At 49.3% G+C, this 21,109-nt stretch overlaps 1 protein-coding gene across 4 annotated transcripts in view; it reads left to right on the forward strand.

The window, feature by feature from the left end:
- Positions 1 to 21,109, forward strand: part of GSN (gelsolin) — a 51,915-nt gene that overhangs the window by 22,424 nt on the left and 8,382 nt on the right. For 2 of the 4 annotated variants that reach the window (XM_084897920.1, XM_084897921.1), the window contains 8 exons: positions 8,834 to 9,038; positions 9,485 to 9,639; positions 12,845 to 13,006; positions 14,730 to 14,879; positions 16,012 to 16,101; positions 18,634 to 18,766; positions 20,266 to 20,354; positions 20,514 to 20,729. In XM_084897920.1, the coding sequence (XP_084754046.1) occupies positions 8,843 to 9,038; positions 9,485 to 9,639; positions 12,845 to 13,006; positions 14,730 to 14,879; positions 16,012 to 16,101; positions 18,634 to 18,766; positions 20,266 to 20,354; positions 20,514 to 20,729 (1,191 nt within the window). In that variant the 5' untranslated portion in view covers positions 8,834 to 8,842. Of the gene's footprint in view, positions 1 to 6,744; positions 7,147 to 7,196; positions 7,268 to 8,833; positions 9,039 to 9,484; positions 9,640 to 12,844; positions 13,007 to 14,729; positions 14,880 to 16,011; positions 16,102 to 18,633; positions 18,767 to 20,265; positions 20,355 to 20,513; positions 20,730 to 21,109 lie in introns of those variants that run through there. The other 2 variants (XM_084897919.1, XM_084897922.1) reach the window with 2 other exon arrangements.

Below are 21,109 nucleotides of genomic sequence, written 5' to 3' on the forward strand. Positions count from 1 at the left end.
GGAGGCAAGGCAGGCTCCTTAGATGCTGGTTTGAGGTTCTCTCCTGAGATGCTTTCCCATCTCTGGCACCAGCCACTACCATGGCTCTGAGCCTTGGTTGGGACCCTCTAGCCTTCCGCAGCTTTGGATACGGGAACACAGAGGTAGAGCTCAGGGGTGGGTGTGACCTGTATGTGTACATGGCCTGGGAGACCTTTGGATGTTATGGTTATTGAGTGCCTGCTGTGTACCAAGCACGGTGCCCAGAGCTCCCAGGCACCCCACAGGGTAGGAATCATCACCCCATTTTACAGAAAGGAAATTGAAACTCTGCAGAAAGGCTGTTTGCCAAGTCCCGCATTCCTGACTCCATGGTAGGGATTTGGGCTCTATCCAAATTCATCCGGGCATTCCCTGTATTCACTAGGCTGGAAGCTGAGGCACCCCTCACCTGTTGGTTACTTTGGGCATCCTGAGCTTACAGCGGCCCAGCCCCTGCTCCTGGTGAAGAAAACTGGCATTTTGAACATCTATTTTCTGCCAGGCATGGTCCTAGGATCTTTCACATTTATTCAATCCTTTCCTCTTGCCTTGGAGAAATTTTATACCTAAGGAACTTGAGTCTCAGAGAGAGAACTTACCCAAGCCCCTTGCTAACAACGACCATAGTTTCCTTTGTAGGTGTATACTCTGCCTAGCTCTGTGCTAAGCCCAAATGTATTTACCTGGTAAAATTCCCACAGCAACCCTAGGAAGGCATTATAATCCCCATGTTACAGATGAGAAATGGAGGCTCAGAGTGCAGAAGGGACTTGCTCAAACCACACAGTTAGAAAGTGGTGGGTCAGGCAGGGACTTCAACCCAGATTTTCCTGGAGGGAGCTCCTTCTGGCCATGCACATTGTTTTCCTCCCTCTTGGAAAGCCCTTCCTCTGTGGCGCAGGGAGCTGCCTCCTGGGCTCCTGCTCCTGCTGGCTCTGGCTGGGGCATCTTAGGCCCTGTCTTCCCAGGAGGTTTGCTGGTGGAGATTCTGTTCCATCTTCTACTGGTTCTGCAGCCACAACACCTGCATTTAGACCTCCGTGACTTGCTGCTGATGTGTTTGTGCTTGGGCTCCCCTATTGGTGGGCTACAGAGTACCAGAGTGGCTAGGCACTGCGAAGCTATTTGTTTGGAGCTATTTGCAGCGCAGTTGCTGGCCCAATCCTTCCAGGACCAGCTCCTCCCCCAGGAAAGGGGAGACAGAACGTAAAGTGGGTCCTGGCAGGCAGGGTGCTGGGCTTGCACCCATCGCCAAATCTGGCTGCTTTCAGGGCACAGGGTCAGGAAGTGGTGGGGTCTGGCCTCCTCTGAATATCCTGCCCTGGCTCTCAGCACTATGTGGGGTTGCCTCCGGAAGCTGGGAAAGGGCCATTGGCTCTGGTCCCTGGGGTAGTTGGCTTCCTGGAGGTGTCTTGAGGCAAGCCCTGCTGGCTGTTCCCCTGACAGTTGTCCACACCCGGAATAGACTGTGCCAACAAAGAGATCCAGCTGGCCCTTCCGGTGAGCCCTATCACGTCATGGAGACAGGCCTGAGCTCTGGCCTGGTCGCCAAGAGACCTGAGTTCTAGGTCTGTTCCTCCAAGTACTTGCATGTAACTCTGAGAAGTCACGCTCTCGTTCATGGTGTCATCACCTACAGAGAGAGGATGGACTAATGCTGCTAATGAGTCCTACTGTGTGTAGCGGACTCCAGCAGTCTCCCTCCAGAGCTCCCAACTTTCTTGCAACTGGGCATCACTATAGCCATTTATCCATAAGTGGCCTGAGATTCAGAGAGGGACAGTAATTTGCTCCAGGAAACACAGCCCAGACCTGATCTCAAGAATCTCACTGTGAAGTCTAACCTTCCTCCTGCCCCACTGCTGTCATGTGGTGTGTCAGTGCTGAACAAAGGCCTCTGTAAAGAAACCAGATGGTTCGAGAAAAAGGGGACTCACTGTTGGGGAGTTCATACTGTGTGTCGGGCCTTGGGCCTCCTTGCTGCCCTGTGATCTAGGCATTATTCCAATTTATAGATAAGGAAACAGGCCCTGGTCACAGAAACTGTCTCCGAGATTCTTAAACAAGCCTCCTTCTGAGTCCATAGGGCTCTCCAGACCTCACCGAAGTCCTGTCCAGTTTCACTGGGTTTCATAACTGGTGTCTCTGTTTACTGACCATTGTCCTAATTAGCAAAATCCCAGCCAGACGGGCGGGAGCACGGAGAGAACAGCCGTGAGCCAGAAGGCAAACAAGCTCCGTGAGAGGGCTTCCCATGAGTGTCCGGCTTCTCAGAAATCAAGAACAACAGTGTTTGGGGTGAAGAGAAAAGAACAGGGCGGTGTCTCCTAGGCTGGCCAAGACTTTTTGTACACTCTGGCTGGGGGCGGAGGGTGAGGCCGCTGAGGTCCCAAAGGGTGCAAGGCAGTAGCTAGTTGTGGGGGGTCCTGGGACCACTACAGGGGAGGGATGTGGGTTGTACAACTTCTCTCTGTGGCATATACTGAGAAGCTGCCTACTGTGTGGTTGGCACTGGGCAAGAGCCAGGAACAACCAAGATCAGAGGTGAAGGGGACCTCTGAGGTCCAGGGAAGGGAAGGAACTAGGATCTGCTCATATAGTGAGTGGTGGCAGAACCAGGCTACCTCCCAAGACAAAAATCTATCCCTTACCTGAGTGCCCAGGAGTGGCATAGAATACAGGTGCCACGGTCCATCTTCTTCTCAGTGGCCATAGCCTGGGGACCTTCCTGGGACATGCCTTTGTCCTCGGTGCTCACACAGGTATGTGGGGGGGGCTAGAGGGCTTTCCTGATGCAACCTCTTGCACTGGTCTGGGTGGTGAGGTGGGGATGGCTGCCCCTACAACTCCTGGCTGCCAGGCTTGGCTTGGGCTTCACTGGTTTAGCAACTGTAACCCTTTACCTGGAAAGGACACTGTGCTCCCTGCCTGGGCCGCATGGTGCCAGGAGGTCCTGCTTGATCTCCCCAGACCTCACTGAGCTTGGGGACTGGAGCTGGCCGCACTTGTGTTTGAACCTCAGCAATGCCTCTTTCAGGCCAAATGGCCCCAAGCAAGTAACTGGATCTCCCCAAGTCTCATTTATGGGAATTTAATGCCCATTTCCCCTGCTATGAAGAGACTCAGTGTTAGACCCCCTTCTACTTTACTCCTTTGCTTCTCCCAGAGATGTCTTGGCCCAAAAGAGAGGTGGCATGCTGCCACTGGTGATGTGGTGCCTCCTGCATATCAGGGGTCCTTGATCGTCAAGTTCAGAAGGACATGTGGAGGTGGCCTGGTCCCATACCATTTTACAGAAGGGAATCCTGAGGATCAGAGACATGTAGGTTCTGAACATGGTTGCAACCCAGTATCTGGGAATACTGAACTGGGAATAACATAGGGGCCTACCCCATCTTTACAATGGAGACCTAGAGGCCCAGAGGAAAATAGAGACTTTCCCAGAATCACCCAGGAAGTCAGTGGCGGAGCCAGGCCTACCCCCGGAGCCTCTTCTTTTACTCCTAGGGATCTTGTTTTTGTACCAAAATCCCCTCCACTCTCCTGAGTGCATCCTCATTCAGACAGGGGGCAGCATAAGACCATGCTGCCCCCATCACAGCTCCACACATCACTGCCCTGTAGCGAGAGTTCCTAGGCTGCAGGCTCTCTGGGGCAGAGGCCAGGGCTCCTTCACCAGGTTTCCAGTGCTGAGGGCCCAGGCTCCAGAACCATGTGGCGGGCAAAGCTGCAGGGCCTTTGTGATCATTAACCTGAGAGCCAGTGACCCTGGGCTGCTTGTCAGACCCCTGGGGCCAAGGCCAAGCCACAGCAGCCCTCTGTTAATCACCAACCGAGAATGTCGGGGACACACTGCTCCGAGAAGGGACTGGGCAGCTGCCCAATCAGGTCAGTCTGGGGGCTGGGATGACAAGGACATTTCTTCTTTCTACTTGTTTGGATTTTCCAAATTGTCTAATGAGCAGGCCTAACTTTAAGCATATTTTTTAAATGTATTATTTCTAGATCAGTGTTTTGATTAAAAAAAAAAAAAGCAACTATATTGAATACATACTTGTAATTAGTTTTTAACCCTACAGCAAGTTTTTTTTTTTTAAAGCAAGTATTGAGGTATAATTCACATACCATAACAATTCACCCACTGTAAGCAAGCGTCCAGCTCTCTGAAGTTTAGTAGATTTTTGGTTATTCAATCATCACCATAATCCAGTGTTAGACTGTTTTCATCACCCTCACATGTTTCCTGGTGCTGACTCCAGTGCCAGCCACTCACTGCAGCTTAAGGCAGCCTTGGCAACATCTGAGAGGGAAATTCTCCCCATAAGGATGTTTGCAAAAATGGATACCCTTATTAAAAAGAGGAGAGGAGCCAATAGTTGTACAATTTGCTTTTTGCCCTTGGAGATCTTGCCATGCTTATTGAGTGCCTACTATCACAGTCAGATCTAACTTAATTCTGTTTTCATAGCTGCAGAGTGGCCCATTGTATGGTGGCTCCATAATTTATGTGACCAGGAAATTTGGGTCCTATCCAGTTTTCTTCAAACAATGCCACAGTGAACATCCTTGCACGTATATTTTTGTGTTCCTTTGTAAGTCATTCTGAAGGGCGTGCATCTGTGGTTGCTTTGTGTGTTTTGAATTTGGATAATCAAACTGCTATCCAGAGAGGTGACATGAGAACTGTGGGGTTTTTATTATCTTCTGAAATGCCTATGGAGACGGAAGAGCTCTCTGAATTTAGGCCTGAGCTGGCCTCCACTGGCCCTGAGAACTCTGCATCTCCCTGTGATACCCCCCCCCCCCACCACCACCCCACACATTGGGATAAAGTTTAGAGTTTTCTGTGTGGCAGACAGGCTCCTGTGACTCCTGCCACCCTCTCCAGCCTCATCTTCTCTTGCTTGCGGTGTTTCAGACTGGATCCCTCCATTATTTGCTGTGTGTGCTCTTGTGTTTGCTTGCCCTTTGCCCATGCTGTTCCCTCTCTGAAAATGCCTTTTCTTCTTAATCTCCCTCCTTCCTGTTCTTCAACACTCAGGTTATAAGTCCCTTCTCCGTGAAGTCTTCTTATAATCCTTACACTCTGAATCATCTTTTCTCTGTGTGTGTTCCTTTAGTCCTTTACTGACCCACAGACCCCCTTAAGTACAAGGAAGCTATGGTGGATGGAGGGCAAACTTGAGCCCGACTAAAAAGCTGCTGGGATCCGGGAGGGCTGGGACAGGTGGCTATAGCTGTGGGGAAGGAGAACGGGAACTCTCACTTACCTCTTTGTCAGCTAGGCCATTTTCACACATTAAGACTGATTTAATCCTCAGCAACTACTGTACCCCTTTAATAGATGAGGTGACTAGGCATAGAAAGGAAAAGTAACTTACACACAGTGGAGGTGGGAATCAAAGCCAGGTCTCCAACTCCCCAGTTCTCTTTCCAGGCAGTTGGGAAAGGAATTCTGGGAGGCAAAGAGACCTTGGTAATAGAGAAGTTGAGTCCAGTAGGGTGGTGAGAGGGAAGAGAGGGGGTTGGCGGGACTAGGTGAGTCTGAATAGCACTTCTAACCCAGAGACTGTATGCCTCAGGAGTGGAAGCTGGAGGAATGGGAAAGGGGCCTGGGAGTGGGGAAGAGACTTAAACCTTGTCTTCTCCGGGTCGTGTGTGTGTGTGTGTGTGTGTGTGTGTGTGTGTGAGACAATAGCTAGAACCTAGAACAAACAAAACAAACAAACAAACAAACAAACAAACAAACCAAAATTAAAAAACTAGAAACAACTATAAGAAGCAACAGGGATTGTTACTTAAGACATGAAGCTTAACCCTGAAATCATCAGCTAAAAGGGGGGTAGATGTGGTTACCCCTGGGGAGAGGTAAGTGGGGTTGAAATGGAACAACTTTAGCTGAAACCGGTTTGGCTCAGTGGATAGAGTGTCAGCCTGCGGACTGAAAGTTCCAAGGTTCGATTCTGGTTGCAGGCATATCCCCAGTAGGGGTTGTGCAAGAGGCAGCTGATCAATGTTTCTAATTCTCTATTCCTCTCTCTTCCTCTCTGTAAAAAATCAATAAAATATATTTTTTAAAAAGAAATGGAACAACTTTGTACAAATATATGACTTTAAATCTTGATAAAAATTAACATTTTAAGAATAAAAACTTTTTTGATAGTCTCATCACTATTTTGTACACCTGAAACCAATACTAAATAATACACACACACACACACACACACACACACACACACAAAGAATAAAAATGTTTTAAAAAGAAGGAAAGAGGATGGTCTTGAGTAAAGTAGAATCTGCTTTCTCAGGAGGTGAGAGGTCGGCGCACCCCTCCCTGAGTTCTATTGGCTCATGGGTCCAGTCTGCCCCTGGCTGGTGGGAAGCTCATGCTGCCTCCGTGGGTAGGCCACCCAGGCTGCCTGGGTTCAAATCTTGGCTGTACCATTTCCTACTGTGTGCAGGTTGCTTGACTGTTCTGCATGTAGTTTTCCTCTCTGTAAAGGATAAAGGATGTTTTGAGGTGTCAGCCTTCATATAATGTGTGGGGAACTACTTCAGTAAATACTGAAGATGTTAGCTGCAGGCGTGGGAGGGGTCTCACGTGGGTTACTCAGGAGCCTGAGCTGGGCTCTCTGCTATTCGTGAATGCATGCGCCCATTTAGTGTGCACCGAGTTAGCTCCTGCTGTATGCCAAGCCCTGTGCCTGGTCTCCAGCCCAGAGCTGGGGTGAAGGAGTCGCCACGCCCAGTCAGTTCAGTCCGGGTGGAAACCCGAACTCTCCAAAATCCAGGCCAGATCCCGCCCCTGCCGGTCTGCTGGGGCCGGGTCCTGCCCCATGCCCTCCCTGCAGGGCGGTCCCGGCTTGGGAGGGATGGGCCAGCAGCTACTTAAGGTCGGGGACCTGGAGTGGGCGGCTGTCGGCTGGGTCTTCTGCCGTCGTCCTCACTACCATGGCTCCCCAAAGCTCCGTGCCGGCAATGCTCGGCGCGCTGGTCCTGGCGCTGTGCGCGCTGTCGCCGCCCGCGGGGGCGGCCATCGCGTCGCGAGGGGCGTCGCAAAGGGTGATCCCGGCGCAAGGGGTGATCCAGGCACCCGTGACCCAGGCACCCGCGCTCCAGGGGCGGGTGAGTGCCCAGGGGGCTCAGGGGCTCCCGGAGTAACTCTCTATTGTCAGTTCTTTCAGATACAGCGCTAGGAAAAGGGGAGTAATTCAGGTCTAGAATGAACAAACTGTTTTGTTGTTTTGTAAGTATCTCCTGCTGCTTCGCGGGCTTCTGTGGACGGGGGTGGGAGCCGCGCTGATCTGGCTGTTTCCCTCCCTAGAGGCTAACCTCACCTTGGCCACTACCTTCTGATTTCTTAGGCATCCTGCCGCCTGGTTTCTTCCTTTCCTTGTCTAGTGTCTCCTTCTCTCTTCTAATTTCTTCCATTTCAGATTCCACTTTTTCATTGGATTGCTCTCCCTCTCTAGTATTTTCTCTTATTTCTTGTATGATCTCACTGCTGTCTGCTTATCATCAATATGATTATTTATTCTCTCCTCTCTGACATCTCCTCTGCTCTGTCTGACTTCTCCTCTTTCCTGTTTCCCATTTGTTGTTTCTCCATCCTCTGCCTGACTTCTCTCTGTTTTCTCTGACTTCTCCCATCAGATATGTCCTCCGGCCAGGTGACCTGTACGTGCTGACTTCTGACCTTGGGCCCCAGGCTAACAGTCCCACTCTGCTCCATTTCTAGACCTCCTGCATGTCTAATGGCCATTCCCCCATCCTTAACCACCTTGTCTCCAACAGGTTCCTGCAGGCCCTGGCTGCATCCTCTCTGCCTTTTACAAGAAATGCAAATTGGGGTGGGATACTGGGGGGCAGGAGGGAGGAGGCAGACAGCACAGGAGACCACTTGGACTGAATCATTTAGACCCCTCTTGGGGGTGTGATGGGGACATGAATGGGGCATGGGAAGTAGTCCTGCTTCCAAAGAGCAAAAGCAAATAGACTGTGTGACATTGGGCAGGTCTCTTCCCCTCTTTGAGCCTCAGTTTCCCTATTTGCAGAATAGGGTTGGGTGATGAACTCTTCTAGGACCCTTCTATTTTTTTTAAATATATTTTTATTGATTTTTTACAGAGAGGAAGGGAGAGAGATAGAGAGCCAGAAACGTCGATGAGAGAGAAACATAGACCAGCTGCCTCTTGCACACCCCCTACCGGTGATGTGCCCGTAACCAATGTACATGCCCCTGACCGGAATCGAACCCAGGACCTTCCAGTCCGCAGACCGACGCTCTACCACTGAGCCAAACCGGCTTCGGCTAGGACCCTTCTAGTTTTAAGAGCCACTGAGGATGCTGGAAGGGAACACATTGAGTCCCTGGGGACCTCCAGGTTTACAATTTCCATCTGAGGGAAATGGTCCCAGAGTCCATGTTCTTAGAGCTTGGGGTAATTTCTGTTCCATCATTTCCTAGCTGGGGGTCCTTGGCAGAGTCACTTCACCTCTCTGTGTCTCAGCTGTCCCAACTAATTGGCACTAAGAAGGGAAGAAAAGAGGTAGAGCCCCTTATCTCCCATCAGCAACGAGCTGGGTGCAAGAGACAGTACTGACCAAGGAGCCTAAACTCCGCCCAGTTTGTTCACACATCGAGACAGGGGTCGCAAAAGGGGTTAGCCATGCCTCGGGGGTGGGCAGCGTTAGAAGCTCAAGTGAGATGCTCTTGGTGCTAGAAACCACCCTCCCTCGTGCCCCAGGGTCTTGGGGTCTCTCTCCCCACCAGGGCCTCTGCTCCTGCTCAGGCTCTGCCCTTCTTTTCCAGTCTGGCAGCATGGCCGCAGAACACCCGGAGTTCCTCAAGGCAGGGAGAGAGCCTGGCCTGCAGATCTGGCGTGTGGAGAAGTTTGACCTGGTACCCGTGCCTCAAAACCTTTACGGAGACTTCTTCACAGGCGACGCCTATGTCATCCTGAAGACAGTGCAGCTGAGGAATGGAAACCTGCAGTATGACCTCCACTACTGGCTGGGTGAGACCAGACCCCACTCCCATTAAGCACTCAGGCTGGGGGGTGACTTGGGGACCCTGGACCCCCTCTACAGCTTCCCTGGCCCAGCTCAGCCAGGTCTCAGTTTACCATTCTGAGTCAGGAACCCGAAGTCCCTGTCACAGCTCTGTTTTGTGACTCTGTAAGTCCTGCCCCCTCGCTGAGCTTCAGTTTCCTATTGAATTGATGCTCCCACGCCTGATTTCATGCTCAGCTTGAGTGAGTGCAAGGGAATATGGCTAAGAGGTGAGTGTAGGGGATGTATTGGAGCTGAGAGGACTCTTAGAGACCACAGAGAGCCCATCCCATTATATAGATGGATTAACTGAGGTGCACAGAAGGCAAGGGATTGGCCAGCTTTTATAGCCAGGCCACTGCAGTGCTGGGGGCTCTGGAAGCCAGGCTTATGCTGCTCTGACATCCCCTAGGCAATGAGTGCAGCCAGGACGAGAGCGGGGCGGCCGCCATCTTCACTGTGCAGCTGGATGACTATCTAAACGGCCGGGCTGTGCAGCACCGCGAGGTCCAGGGCTTTGAGTCGGCCACCTTCCTCAGCTACTTCAAGTCTGGCCTCAAATACAAGGTGGGTCCTGAGCAGCAGGGGTAAGTATGCCAATGGCAGGGCTCATTCAGACTCACTCTCCTTTCAGCCTTGTGGGGTGATGTGGGCAGAAAGGTCAGAGCTCAGCCTTTGGAGCTGGCCAGCCCTGGGTTTGAGTCCTGGACCCTTCCTAGCTGTGTGACCTTGGACAAATCACACTCCCTCTCTGCTTCTCCTGGCCTTGTGCTGTGTCCTATTTCTGCACCCCTTACATCTTATGCCCTGTCAACAGAGGGTCCCGTGTTAGATATTTGAAAGGACATCCTTGATCACATTTCTCTTTCTGTTCATTAGAATCCCCCCTTGAACTTGAACTCTGAAGAGTCTGAGCCAACAGATCTTTCCTCCAGCCCCCAACCAGGTGGGGCTGAGCAAAACCAAGCTAAGAACAAGCCTTGAGAGGCTGTGTCCTAATATGCTGTGTGACTCCTGGCAAGCCACTTGGCCTCCCTGAGCCTCCCTTTCCTCTTTGGTTACATGAGAGCCAGTTACACCTGCCCTTCAGGCCTGGGGAGAAGATTTGGTGAAGGTGTAGCTGGGAAACGCCTTGCATAGGGCTGGGCATCTTGGAAGGGCTCAGAAAAAGCTGGAGTTTTGCAAAGCAGGGGTTCTTTTTGGTCAGGGAGTGGGTCACAAGCTTTGATACACAGATGGGGCACAGGGAATTGAATAATGGGAAAGTGCTAGTGAGACTGAGATAGCAAAGGGCAGGGTGTGTCTTGGGAACAAGGCCTCAGCCCTGGGCTGGGTGGAGTAGGGTTAGGTTTCCCTGGAGCTTACTAGCACCCCCTGTCTGCCAGTTCACCCATGCCCACAGCTCCTCCTGCTAAGCTGTCCGCCTCTACCTTTTTCCTGCACCCCGTTCTGGCGCCAGGGTAACTTGAAGAAGGAGTAGTGAGAAAGTTAGGACCCAGACAACTGACCTGGAGAAGTACCTGGCCTATTTGCAGCTCCTGGAACAGGAAGTGGGAAGAGCAGTTGACCAGGAGTCAGAGAGATCAAGGTTCCAGTCTCAAGGCCACCCCTCTAACTGTGAGGCTTTGGGCCAGTTGTGCAGTTGTATGTCACTGGGTGTGTGCTCTCACACACTCCCCATTTGGCATTTATTCAGCAAACATTTGTCTATTATGTAACAACAGTCAGTGTCTGCTTATTGATGCTGCTATGTGACAAGTCAAGCAACTTGTATAGTTAATAAGTGATGGAGCAGGGATTCAAACCTAGGTGTGAAGGGCTAGCACAGAGCTGGTTCAGAAAACATTTCAAGACCTCTGGTCTAGGAATTGGCATGCTAGCAAGCCTCCACACCCTCTGTTTCCTCCCCCCCCCCCCCCCCCAGATGTTCTTGGGCCATATTCTAAGGAATTGGTTCCCAACCCAGGCCCAGATTTGGGACTTCAATCCTGAAAGGCCCTGGCTCCTGGTGCAAATGTGAGGTCCCAGGCCAGTCCTGTTTTCCATCCTCTGCAAGCCCTCCTGCTGCCCCGTGCTTGGCAGGCCCAGGCCAAGGTTCTTGGCCTGGAGCCCTCATCAATTATAGATCCCAAGGAGCAGAGCTTGTTATGCAAGACTTGTTCCTGTGAAAGCCTGCACCTCAGTGCCAGTTCTGTCCCTGGGTGTGTGAGAAGGGGCAGGGAGGGGACAGGAGCTCCTACTAGAAAGGGCTGTCACAGGGCCTGGCTAGCTCATCTTGTCCTGCAACCCCCAAATCCTTTTAAAAGTCACTGCACTTTTCACAATCTGTTGATCCCCCCTACCTCCCACTCCTCCTCCCCCTTCTATTTTTTTTCTCCTCCTCTTCTTTTCCTCCTCCTCCTTTTTCTCCTTGACTCTCAGAACCCTAGAGACCCCTTGGGGCTGGGTTATTTGAAACCCTTTGTTTAAACAGAATCTGGGCCTGCTGATCCCAGAAGCCCCTGGCTCCAAGGAGCACAATGGGAAACAGAGTCACTTGAAGCCTTTCCGACTTCCTTCCCATTTCTCAGATAAGGAACTCAGCACTTAATGGGTGGAGGGGACAACCCCATCACCACATTTTTCTTTGTTTTATACAGTTTAACATTTTAAAAAATGTAAATCTTTATAACTTTTGTCTTTCATTTGTCTATAAAAATGCTGCAAGCTTATTGTAAAATGTCAAACATAGAAATATAGGTTTTCAAAGAAAAAGTCCCCTATGATCTTAATTTTGGAGCTATATATGTATATTCATATAGATGTAGAATTACCTATATATATGGTATATGTATCATTACTTTAATTTGGAAAATGGCTTTTAAAACAATTTAACCTATTATATTTTGTTCAAATAATTTGGTACCAGTTGCTACTCACCTAATGGTTAGAGTTAGACCATACAAAGCAGTAATTAATAAAAATTTCAAAATATTCCTGCCCCATGTTTATAGATCCACTGTCTTCTAAGAGCTTGCATATATATATATGTGTGTGTGTGTGTGTGTGTGTGTATATGTATATGTATGTGTATATATAATATATATGTGTATATATATATATTTAAATCTTTATTGTTGAAAGTATTACATATGTTCCCTCTCCCCCGCCCCCCCATTGACCACTTCTAGACTGCATCCACCCCCTGACCCAGGCCTTCACCACCCTGTTGTCTGTGTCCAGGGTTATGCATATATTGATTTTATTATTTTGTTAACTCATCTCTTCAAGTCTAATTTTCTAGATCAGAGAGAGTTAATTAGGAAATGCATGCCCACATTAATTAGAAATCAAGTATTATTTTATTTAATAATTTAGATATGGAGGATTTATTGGAACCAAGGTTTATTACTCAAAACAACCTTTTAAAATAGAGAGGCCAGGATGGGTGACTGCTTCTCTGGCCTTTATAAAAGTGCTTCCTCCTCTACCCCCTATGGGACCCTTTTCTTGAAGAATGTCTCAGGGCCAGGGTTCCTTAGAACATCCCTTGGGAAATGCTGGTTTTGAGAAAGGAATGTTTGCAGCTTTTGATCCAGGAAAGTGGCCCCAGAAGTCCTGTTAGTGGAGTTTGAAATTCAAAGGGGTGACAGCAAGGTACAATGGTATGGCATCTGCTGGAAGGCCCCTGGTCCACAGGCCAGATTTCCTTCAACTGAACCCTATTCCTTTCCCCTATGTGTGCTGCTCTGGACCCTCTCCCTGGACTGATCCTATCTACTTGACCCAACAGAAAGGAGGCGTGGCATCAGGATTCAAGCACGTGGTACCCAATGAGGTGGTGGTGCAGAGACTCTTCCAGGTCAAAGGGAGGCGTGTGGTCCGTGCCACTGAGGTGCCCGTGTCCTGGGAGAGCTTCAACAATGGCGACTGCTTCATCCTGGACCTGGGCAATGTGAGTCCTGCCCTGCCCTTTCCCAGGGGCCACTGAGGTACTCCTGGCCTGGCCAGGCCTGACTCTAGGGAGGTAGACAAACCTATGGTAACACATTCAAAGACACAGTCAGGGAAAGCAACAGGCACACGTGCTCTAGCCTTGAATCAGACACACCTGCAAAGACTCAGATACAGGTGTACCCAGCACTCATAGACCTCCACATTTGTAGACTTAAGGCCATCATGCCATGGGCACAGCCCTCCTGCACAGTGTACTTGGACTTCAATTGACATATAGATTTCTTGACATCTTGTGTTCATATATACATCTTGTGTACCTTTTTACATATAATCCCTCACTTAAAAATGCATGGCAGGCGTGTGAAAAAATATTAGACTCTTGCCCACCAAGCATGGACATGGCACCATTATCAGTGCCTACACACATAAACTTGGGTGTATTATTCAAGACCCACATATATATGTGACAGACGTGCAGCTGCACATGTATACTTGTATATGGCAATGTGTGTGGGGCACATTTACCCAGGCCCAACTTACAGATATATAATGCTTTGTACCCATTCATCCCAAATCCATGGGCCCTCATACCTGCAAATAAACGAGAGCTTACACATTACCAAACCTCATGTTTACATGGTGTAATGTCTATGCAAATGCAGGCACACACTTATTTAAGTATAATAGGCACACAGAAGAGTGTGTGAGTCATGAATGCACAGCTCTGTGTAACCAATACCCAGATCAGGAAACAGAACATCACCAGCCCCCAGAAGGCCCCTCCTCTTCCAGGCTCTTCACCCCAAGGGATAACCACCATCCTAAACCCCCTCAACAGCACAGAGTAGTTTTGCCTCAATCTGAACTTTATATACATGGAAACATTCATTTTTATGTTTGACTTTTGCTCAACATTTCATTTCTGAGATCCATCCATATTGTAGATTGATCATTCTCCTTGTTCTATGAGATTCGATTGGCTGGAAATGCCACAATTTATTTATGTTTTCTGTTGTTGATGGGCCCTTGGGGTAGTTTCTGTGTTGGGGCTATTCCACCTGGTTCCCCTCTGATGTTCTTGCACAGGTCTTGTGGTGGGTATCTGGATGTACTTGTTGGGCATAGCCCTATGGCTGGCTCATAGGATATCAATAGACCGAGCTTTAGTAGCTATGACCAGATGGTTTTCCAATTGGTTGTACCCATTTCTGCTCCCACCAGCAGGCCAACATTTTAAAAAATATGTATATTTTATTAATTTTTTACAGAGAGGAAGGGAGAGAGATAGGGAGTTAGAAACATTGATGAGAGAGATACATCAATCAGCTGCCTCCTGCACACCCCCCACTGGGGATATGCCCGCAACCAAGGTACATGCCCTTGACCGGAATCGAACCTGAGACCTTTCAGTTCGCAAGCCGACGCTCTATCCACTGAGCCAAATCGGTGTCGGCCAGGCCAACATTTTTATACACATGCTCTGTGTAGTTGTATCTGTGAAAAAACTCATATTCCGAGCCATACACTCACATATTCTGTTGCACTCAGATCACACACATTGTGTTTGATGTGCACCTATGAATGCTCCATCTGCCCTCACCAAGCAAATAGAGACCAAACTGAGGTTACACATGCCCCACAGTGTCCTCCTGACCTTGTCACTGGGCAGAGCTTATACGAAGGCTGGGGCTTTGCCTTACCTGGGGGTCCCTGTCTTACAGGATATCTACCAGTGGTGTGGCTCCAACAGCAACCGATTTGAGAGGCTGAAGGCCACCCAGGTGTCCAAGGGCATCCGGGACAACGAGCGGCATGGCCGGGCCCAAGTGCACGTGTCTGAGGAGGGCGCAGAGCCCGCAGCGATGCTCCAGGTACTGAGAGCCACGTCCCAGGAGTGTGGGGTGGGAGCTGGGCATGTAGACAGAATGCTCTTTACTTTCTTCCATGTAGTAGGCAATTTTGAATTGAATTTGCTTTTCTATCTAGCTGGATCTCTTTAGGAAATGGGGAAGAGCAGTTCCCCTGACAACTCCCAGACTCTCCTGAGAAGTGGGCTGGAATCCACGACTTGATGTTTGCTGGGGTCGTGAGCCACCCCTCCAGCTGGGAGGGCCAGGTCCTCCAAAGTAGCTGAGGAAGCGGGTCTCTTGAGAGCTAGCTTGGTGCTGGAGCCAGATCAGAAAAAGACAACCAAGACCTAGACCTCTTTTTTTTTCTGCCCATTCCTGGTGGTTTGTGGCCCTTTTAGTCAACTGTGTGATATAATTATCAGCCATTTTGCTTTGTGAACGTGTCAGTAGAGGCAAACTTCATCAGGAAAATGGGGGAGACTATGAACCCTGCTCCACCCACTTAGCTCCTGCTCTTCTGGGGGTGTTGGCATTTTGGTTTCTAGGAAGAGCAGGAAGTGATTATGATAAGGAGGAGCCTGGGAGCAACCATGGCTTGGGAGGATGGGTAGCTAGGGAGGTTGAGGCAGTTGAGGCTAGTGTGGCCAGGATGGAGAAATGAAGCAGGCTCTGCAGTCACAGGTTCAATTCTGCTTGGCCACTCGTAGCTGTGTGCGTAAGTCACTCTACCTCTTCATCTCTTGGGACTTCTGTAAAGTAAGAGTGATAACCTGTGCCCCCTCGCAGGGGTGTAAGCATTAAGTGGGATCTCCTAAAGGCACTGGGTAGGAGGTGTGGTTAGTAGCTGTAGTTATTGGGCTTAGAAGGCCTAGAAGGAAATGGTAGAGTAAATATCTGACAGACCGTCCTGGAGGCAGAGGAGCAGGGGTCCTCCGGAACCCTTAGAGACAGAGTGACAGGCTGATGTGGCTGAGGCATGTGAAGAGGCAGGCTGTCTCTGGAGGGGTTTTCCCCTAACTGGAGGGTTGCTATGGATGCCTGTGTGGTCCTTGCCTGCCCGGAAGGGGGGTCTGTCAGGAGTCTAGGCCCCTCCTGTAGGAGGAGGCTGCGGGAGCTCACAGCCACCCTTTCTTCCACCTCTCCATCTCTGCAGGTGCTGGGCACCAAGCCGACTCTGCCCGAAGGTACTGATGATACAGCCAAGGAGGACGCAGCCAACCGCAAGCTGGCCAAGCTCTATAAGGTGAGCCTCAGCTGCTCTGTCCCCTTGGGTCATGCCAGGGAAGCAGGGGACTGAGCCTTCCTGAGCTCCATTGTGTGAGGCCTTGAGCTGAGCATGCTTAGGGGGTGTGGTAGTGTACTTGGCTTCTGCAAGTTTCCAATGGGCAGCCAGCTACTGCCTTTGCCTCCTGCACCAAGAACAAGAGAAAGCCATTGACCCCAAACACATCTGTGTCATGTTCATCCATGAGGCCTTGGAAGTACGTCTGGGACTTGGTTTTCTAGTCTGTAAAATGGGGAGAAGGGCAGTAAAGTGAACTTTGTAGCGTTTCTGAGAATCCACAGAGAAAAATGACAGCGAAGTGTTTTAGGAAAGTATCAATACTTGGGGAAATGCTACAGAAATAGGCATGTGGTATTTTTGTTGTTGTTGTTGTAGCAGAGGGAGGGTTATGGTTATGACTTTATTTATAATGTTAATGACTTCCTTGTGATTTTAAAAACTGAATTGAGGCTGCTCTTGAGCTAAGGAACTTTGGCCTGGTGGCTGAGCTCCAGGAGAAAGCCCCACGTAGCTATGACACTCCTGTTGTGCCTTGGGCTTAAATGGGGCACAGATGTTCATTACCTCCAAAGAAAAACCACATTAGTGATTTTTATTTTGGTAAAGTAATGCACATTCACTATAAAAATAAAATAGCAATACTCAAAAATATAAAAAATATAACATACAGATGATGTCTTATAGAATTGACACTTGCACCCTATATAATTTTATTAGTCGATGTCACCCCAATAAATTGAATAAAAATTAAATAAGTAAATACACACACACACATACACACACACACACACATATATATGGGGAGAGAGAGAGAGAGAGAGAGAGAGAGAGAGAGAGAGAGAGAAAGAGGTGGGGAGGGGAGAATAAAAGGTCCTAGTGGGCTTGGCTCAGTGGATAGAAGGTTGGCTTGTGCACTGATGGGTCCTGGGTTCGATTGTGGTCAAGGGCATATGCGAGGGTTACAGGCTTGATCCCCAGTAGCAGGCATGCAGGAGACAGCTGATCAATGATTCCCTCTCATCATTGTGATGTTTCTATCTTTTGCTCCCTCCCCATTCCTCTCTGAAATCAATAAAAATATATTTTTTTAAACAGAAAAAGAATCTCCTTAATCTGTCTGGTTTAAGATGACCAGTACTATTTTAAAATGTATTTTATTGTAATTTCAAAAGTAACAATATGTAATTTTAAAAAATGGCTCCCTTCTTCCCCTCTAAATGGGATACCATGGTTACCATTTAATGGGAGTGGGGTGGGGGGGGAAGAGTCCAGATTACATCATTCTGCATCTAATTATATACTTTGTCCATCTCTACTTGATACAAATAGATCCAAACTATTCATGCTGTTCTGTGCCCTTCATTTCTCCCCTCAGCTGTGGTCATGAAACTAGACCCACATGGCCCTTTATGGTGGTCTATTTCAGGAGCATAAGGGTTTCAGCATCTCCTTAATGATGGACATTAGCGGATGTTTCCGCCTTTTCCGATTGCAGACAGTCCGATTGCACTTGTGCTAAATGTGGCAGTAGAGCAAGTTCCCAGACATGGTTACAGCCTGAACAGTCGGTGATCGAAGATACTATTGAATCCCAGGCTGATGCTCTCTAGTGTGCAGGTGGCTTCTCTCTGCGCCTTGGTTTCCCTGTGAAAAAATGGGGGTAGTAGTAGAAATGGGGGTTGTGGCAAGGATTAAGGAGTTGTATAATTATGTAAGTTATCAGTTACACAAAATGCTCCAAACAGTGCTAGCACATACGAAGTACTCAGTAAGTACCGGACACTCATTATGTAAAGTTCAGACACATATTATTACCAAGCTGCCCTCTGGAAAGAGCTCCCCACCTCCCAGGGAGTTGAAAGTGCTTGAATGCCCAGAGCCTTGTCCACACTAGGTATTGTCAGTCTTTTGAATTTTGATTGGTATAGTTCACTTAAAAAAAAATAACTTAATGAACTTTTTAATTTGGAATCATTTTTATGTTTTCAGAAAAATTGCAAAATAGTACAGAGTGTTCCCATATATCTCCTTCATCAGCATCTCCTTACTATGTAACATAACCAGGTACATTTGTCAAAACTAAGACATTAACACTGGTTCCACACTAGTAAGTGAACTACAGACTTTATTCAGGTTACCCCAATTTTTATTCCAGATTCCAATTCAAGCCACCACATTGCATTTACTTTTATTAATGATCTTCTCAGCCAATTGTACCATTCTTCTCCTATGCCGCCTGCATTCTTACATTTTACTCCCTTGCCCTTTCCATGTTCCACCTGTGTGTGGGTCACAGACATGGCCATGACAAAGCAGGAAAGGAGAAGGAAGACCTGAGGGAGCCTCAGAGCCTGAGGACGCAAGCACAGGCATTCCTCTGCCCTGCGTTTGTGGCAGGGTTGGGATGTGGACTTGTGTTGGCTTGGGTGCCCTCTCGGCAGGCTGAGGTGGTGGAAGTTACTCACATCTGTCTCTCTCCTGTCCCCTTAGGTCTCCAATGGTGCGGGCACCATGTCAGTGTTGCTGGTGGCGGATGAGAACCCCTTCACCCAGGGGGCCTTGAGGTCAGAGGACTGCTTCATCCTGGACCATGGCAAAGACGGGAAAATCTTCGTCTGGAAAGGTATTGCAGGCTCTTTTTTTTTTTTTTTTTAATATATTTTATTGATTTTTTACAGAGAGGAAAGGAGAGGGATAGAGATATTAGAAACTATCAATGAGAGAGAATCATCGATCAGCTGCTTCTTGCACACACGCTACTGGGGATGTGCCCGCAACCAAGGTACATGGCCTTGACCAGAATCGAACCTGGGACCTTTCAGTCCTCAGGCTGACGCTCTATCTACTGAGCCAAACCTGTTTCGGCTGGGAAAGGGCTCTTAACAAACTGGGCCTTGGTGGGAGCTCCTAGAGCCTGGCAGGCACTCAGCTCAGGAGGGGAACAGAGTGTGTTCCATGGACCCCAAGGCAGTGGCAGGCTCCTCAATGGAAATCGGGAGTCGAGCTATAGCCCTGGCTTTGAGGTTGACTCGCTGTGTGATCTTGGGTAATTTACTTGCCTCTTTGGGTCTCAGACTTTTTATTCGGGCTAAAACCAGTGTTTCCCAAATGTGTCATAACACCAGTTTTTGAAGAAGTTAATTGGCATCATATAAAAAAATGTAAGAAATTTATATATAGCTTTGTGATCAAATAAGTTCATGGTCAACACTGAGTGAAATTATGTTCCCAGGCTTGTTTACTGCAGGACTTGTCCAGTGCCTTTAACTTGCTAATGTATTGGGGGCTTTTCATAAAGGTGGTCTGGTTTCTGTTGGAGAAATGCTGTGCTGGGGGTCTTGGACTCTTTGTGGACTGTCTTGGGTGCTGATTAAGGGAGGCTCCTGGAAGATGCTGGCCCAAATGTTTCTGAGCAAGTGCATCAGCACTGTGCTCAGATGCTTTCTCATTAGGAGGAAGAAGATAGCAGGGGACGGGGGCACTGGGTGCAGAGCATGGCAGAGAGAGAGTTGAACACATATGGCTATTATCATTGTCATCGTCATCATCATCATCACCTTCTTGGCTCCTCAACCTTGGCAATGAGAAAGCTGGGGGCAGGAGCTGTCCAGACACCAGACACAGGGATGATGCCAGGGTTGGGAAACACTTCAGACTGTGGAGTTGGAGGAAAGATGGCCCTGGGGAGAGTAGGAGTGAGTGTGTGGTATGCAGGCTTCAGAATCAATGGGGCAGATAGAGCTTTCCCACTTGCTGAGTGGCTGTGGTCAAGTCGCTTAACCTCTCTGCAACACTGATTTCCTTATACATAAATGGGGATGAGATAATACTGATCTTTATCACACCTAGGGTCATTATGTGAATTCAATGAGAATACCTATGTGTAGTCCTAAGCAGAGTCAATTGTCCAAGATGGTAGCTGTGGTTGCTGACATCAGCCAGGATCCCTGCTGGACTGCAGGGGATCTAGGAATGGTCAGCTCTAGGAGAGGGTGTCTCTCATTCTGGCTGCCCATAGTCTAAGAAGAGTAAGGGGGGAGATCTGGCTGCTACCTTCTCTGGACCATGGAACGTTAGGGCACAGCCCTGACCCCAGGTCCCTTATCTTCTGTCTGCCAATAGGCAGGGGGGCCAACACCGAGGAGAGGAAAGCTGCCCTCAAAACAGCCACTGACTTCATCACCAAGATGGACTACCCCAGGCAGACCCAGGTGAGTCTGGAGTCAGGTAGGAGAGTGAGGGTGGGTCCAGTTTGGGTGAGAAAGGTCTGGCCTGGGGTGGGGGTCCCCCTCAGTGTGGACTGAGGCTCCTAGGAGCCCTGCTCACTTGGGGTTCCCAGCCACATCCTGCTCTTCTCTGACCCCTTCCAGATCGCTGTCCTTCCTGAAGGCGGTGAGACCCCACTGTTCAAGCAGTTCTTCAAGAACTGGCGGGACCCAGACCAGACAGATGGCCTGGGCTTGACCTATCTCTCCAGCCACATCGCCAATGTGGAGAGGGTGCCCTTCGACGCCGCCACCCTGCACACTTCCACTGCCATGGCCGCCCAGCACGGCATGGATGATGACGGCACAGGCCAGAAGCAGGTACCTGGGGCTGGGGTGGGCATGCCCAGGCCCCTCCCTCGCTCCCTCATAGGCTCATCTGGCTCATGCATGGCCTCCTGCTTCCCCCTGGACTCTTCTCTATGGGGTTTGGACCACAGTTCTGGTGAATGAGATACTTTTGACTTAATTTTTATAGCCAGCATACTCTAAGCACCTACTGTGTGCCCGGCCCTGTGTGCCAAGTGTCTCAGGACCCTCCTGCCTGTAAGAAATGCCTGGCCTGGGAAGGGAGGTGACCGTAGTCTCAGCTGATTGCTTAGACCTGTGTGGTCAGTGGAAGATAGGAGGCCAGCAAAGGGATTATGGGGACAGAGGAAGACAGTGAGGATAGGATGGTCTGGACAGTCTTCACAGAGATG

The sequence above is a fragment of the Pipistrellus hanaki genome (genome assembly GCF_964339955.1).
Source record: "Pipistrellus hanaki genome assembly, chromosome: 11".
Taxonomy (NCBI): Eukaryota; Metazoa; Chordata; class Mammalia; order Chiroptera; family Vespertilionidae; genus Pipistrellus; species Pipistrellus hanaki.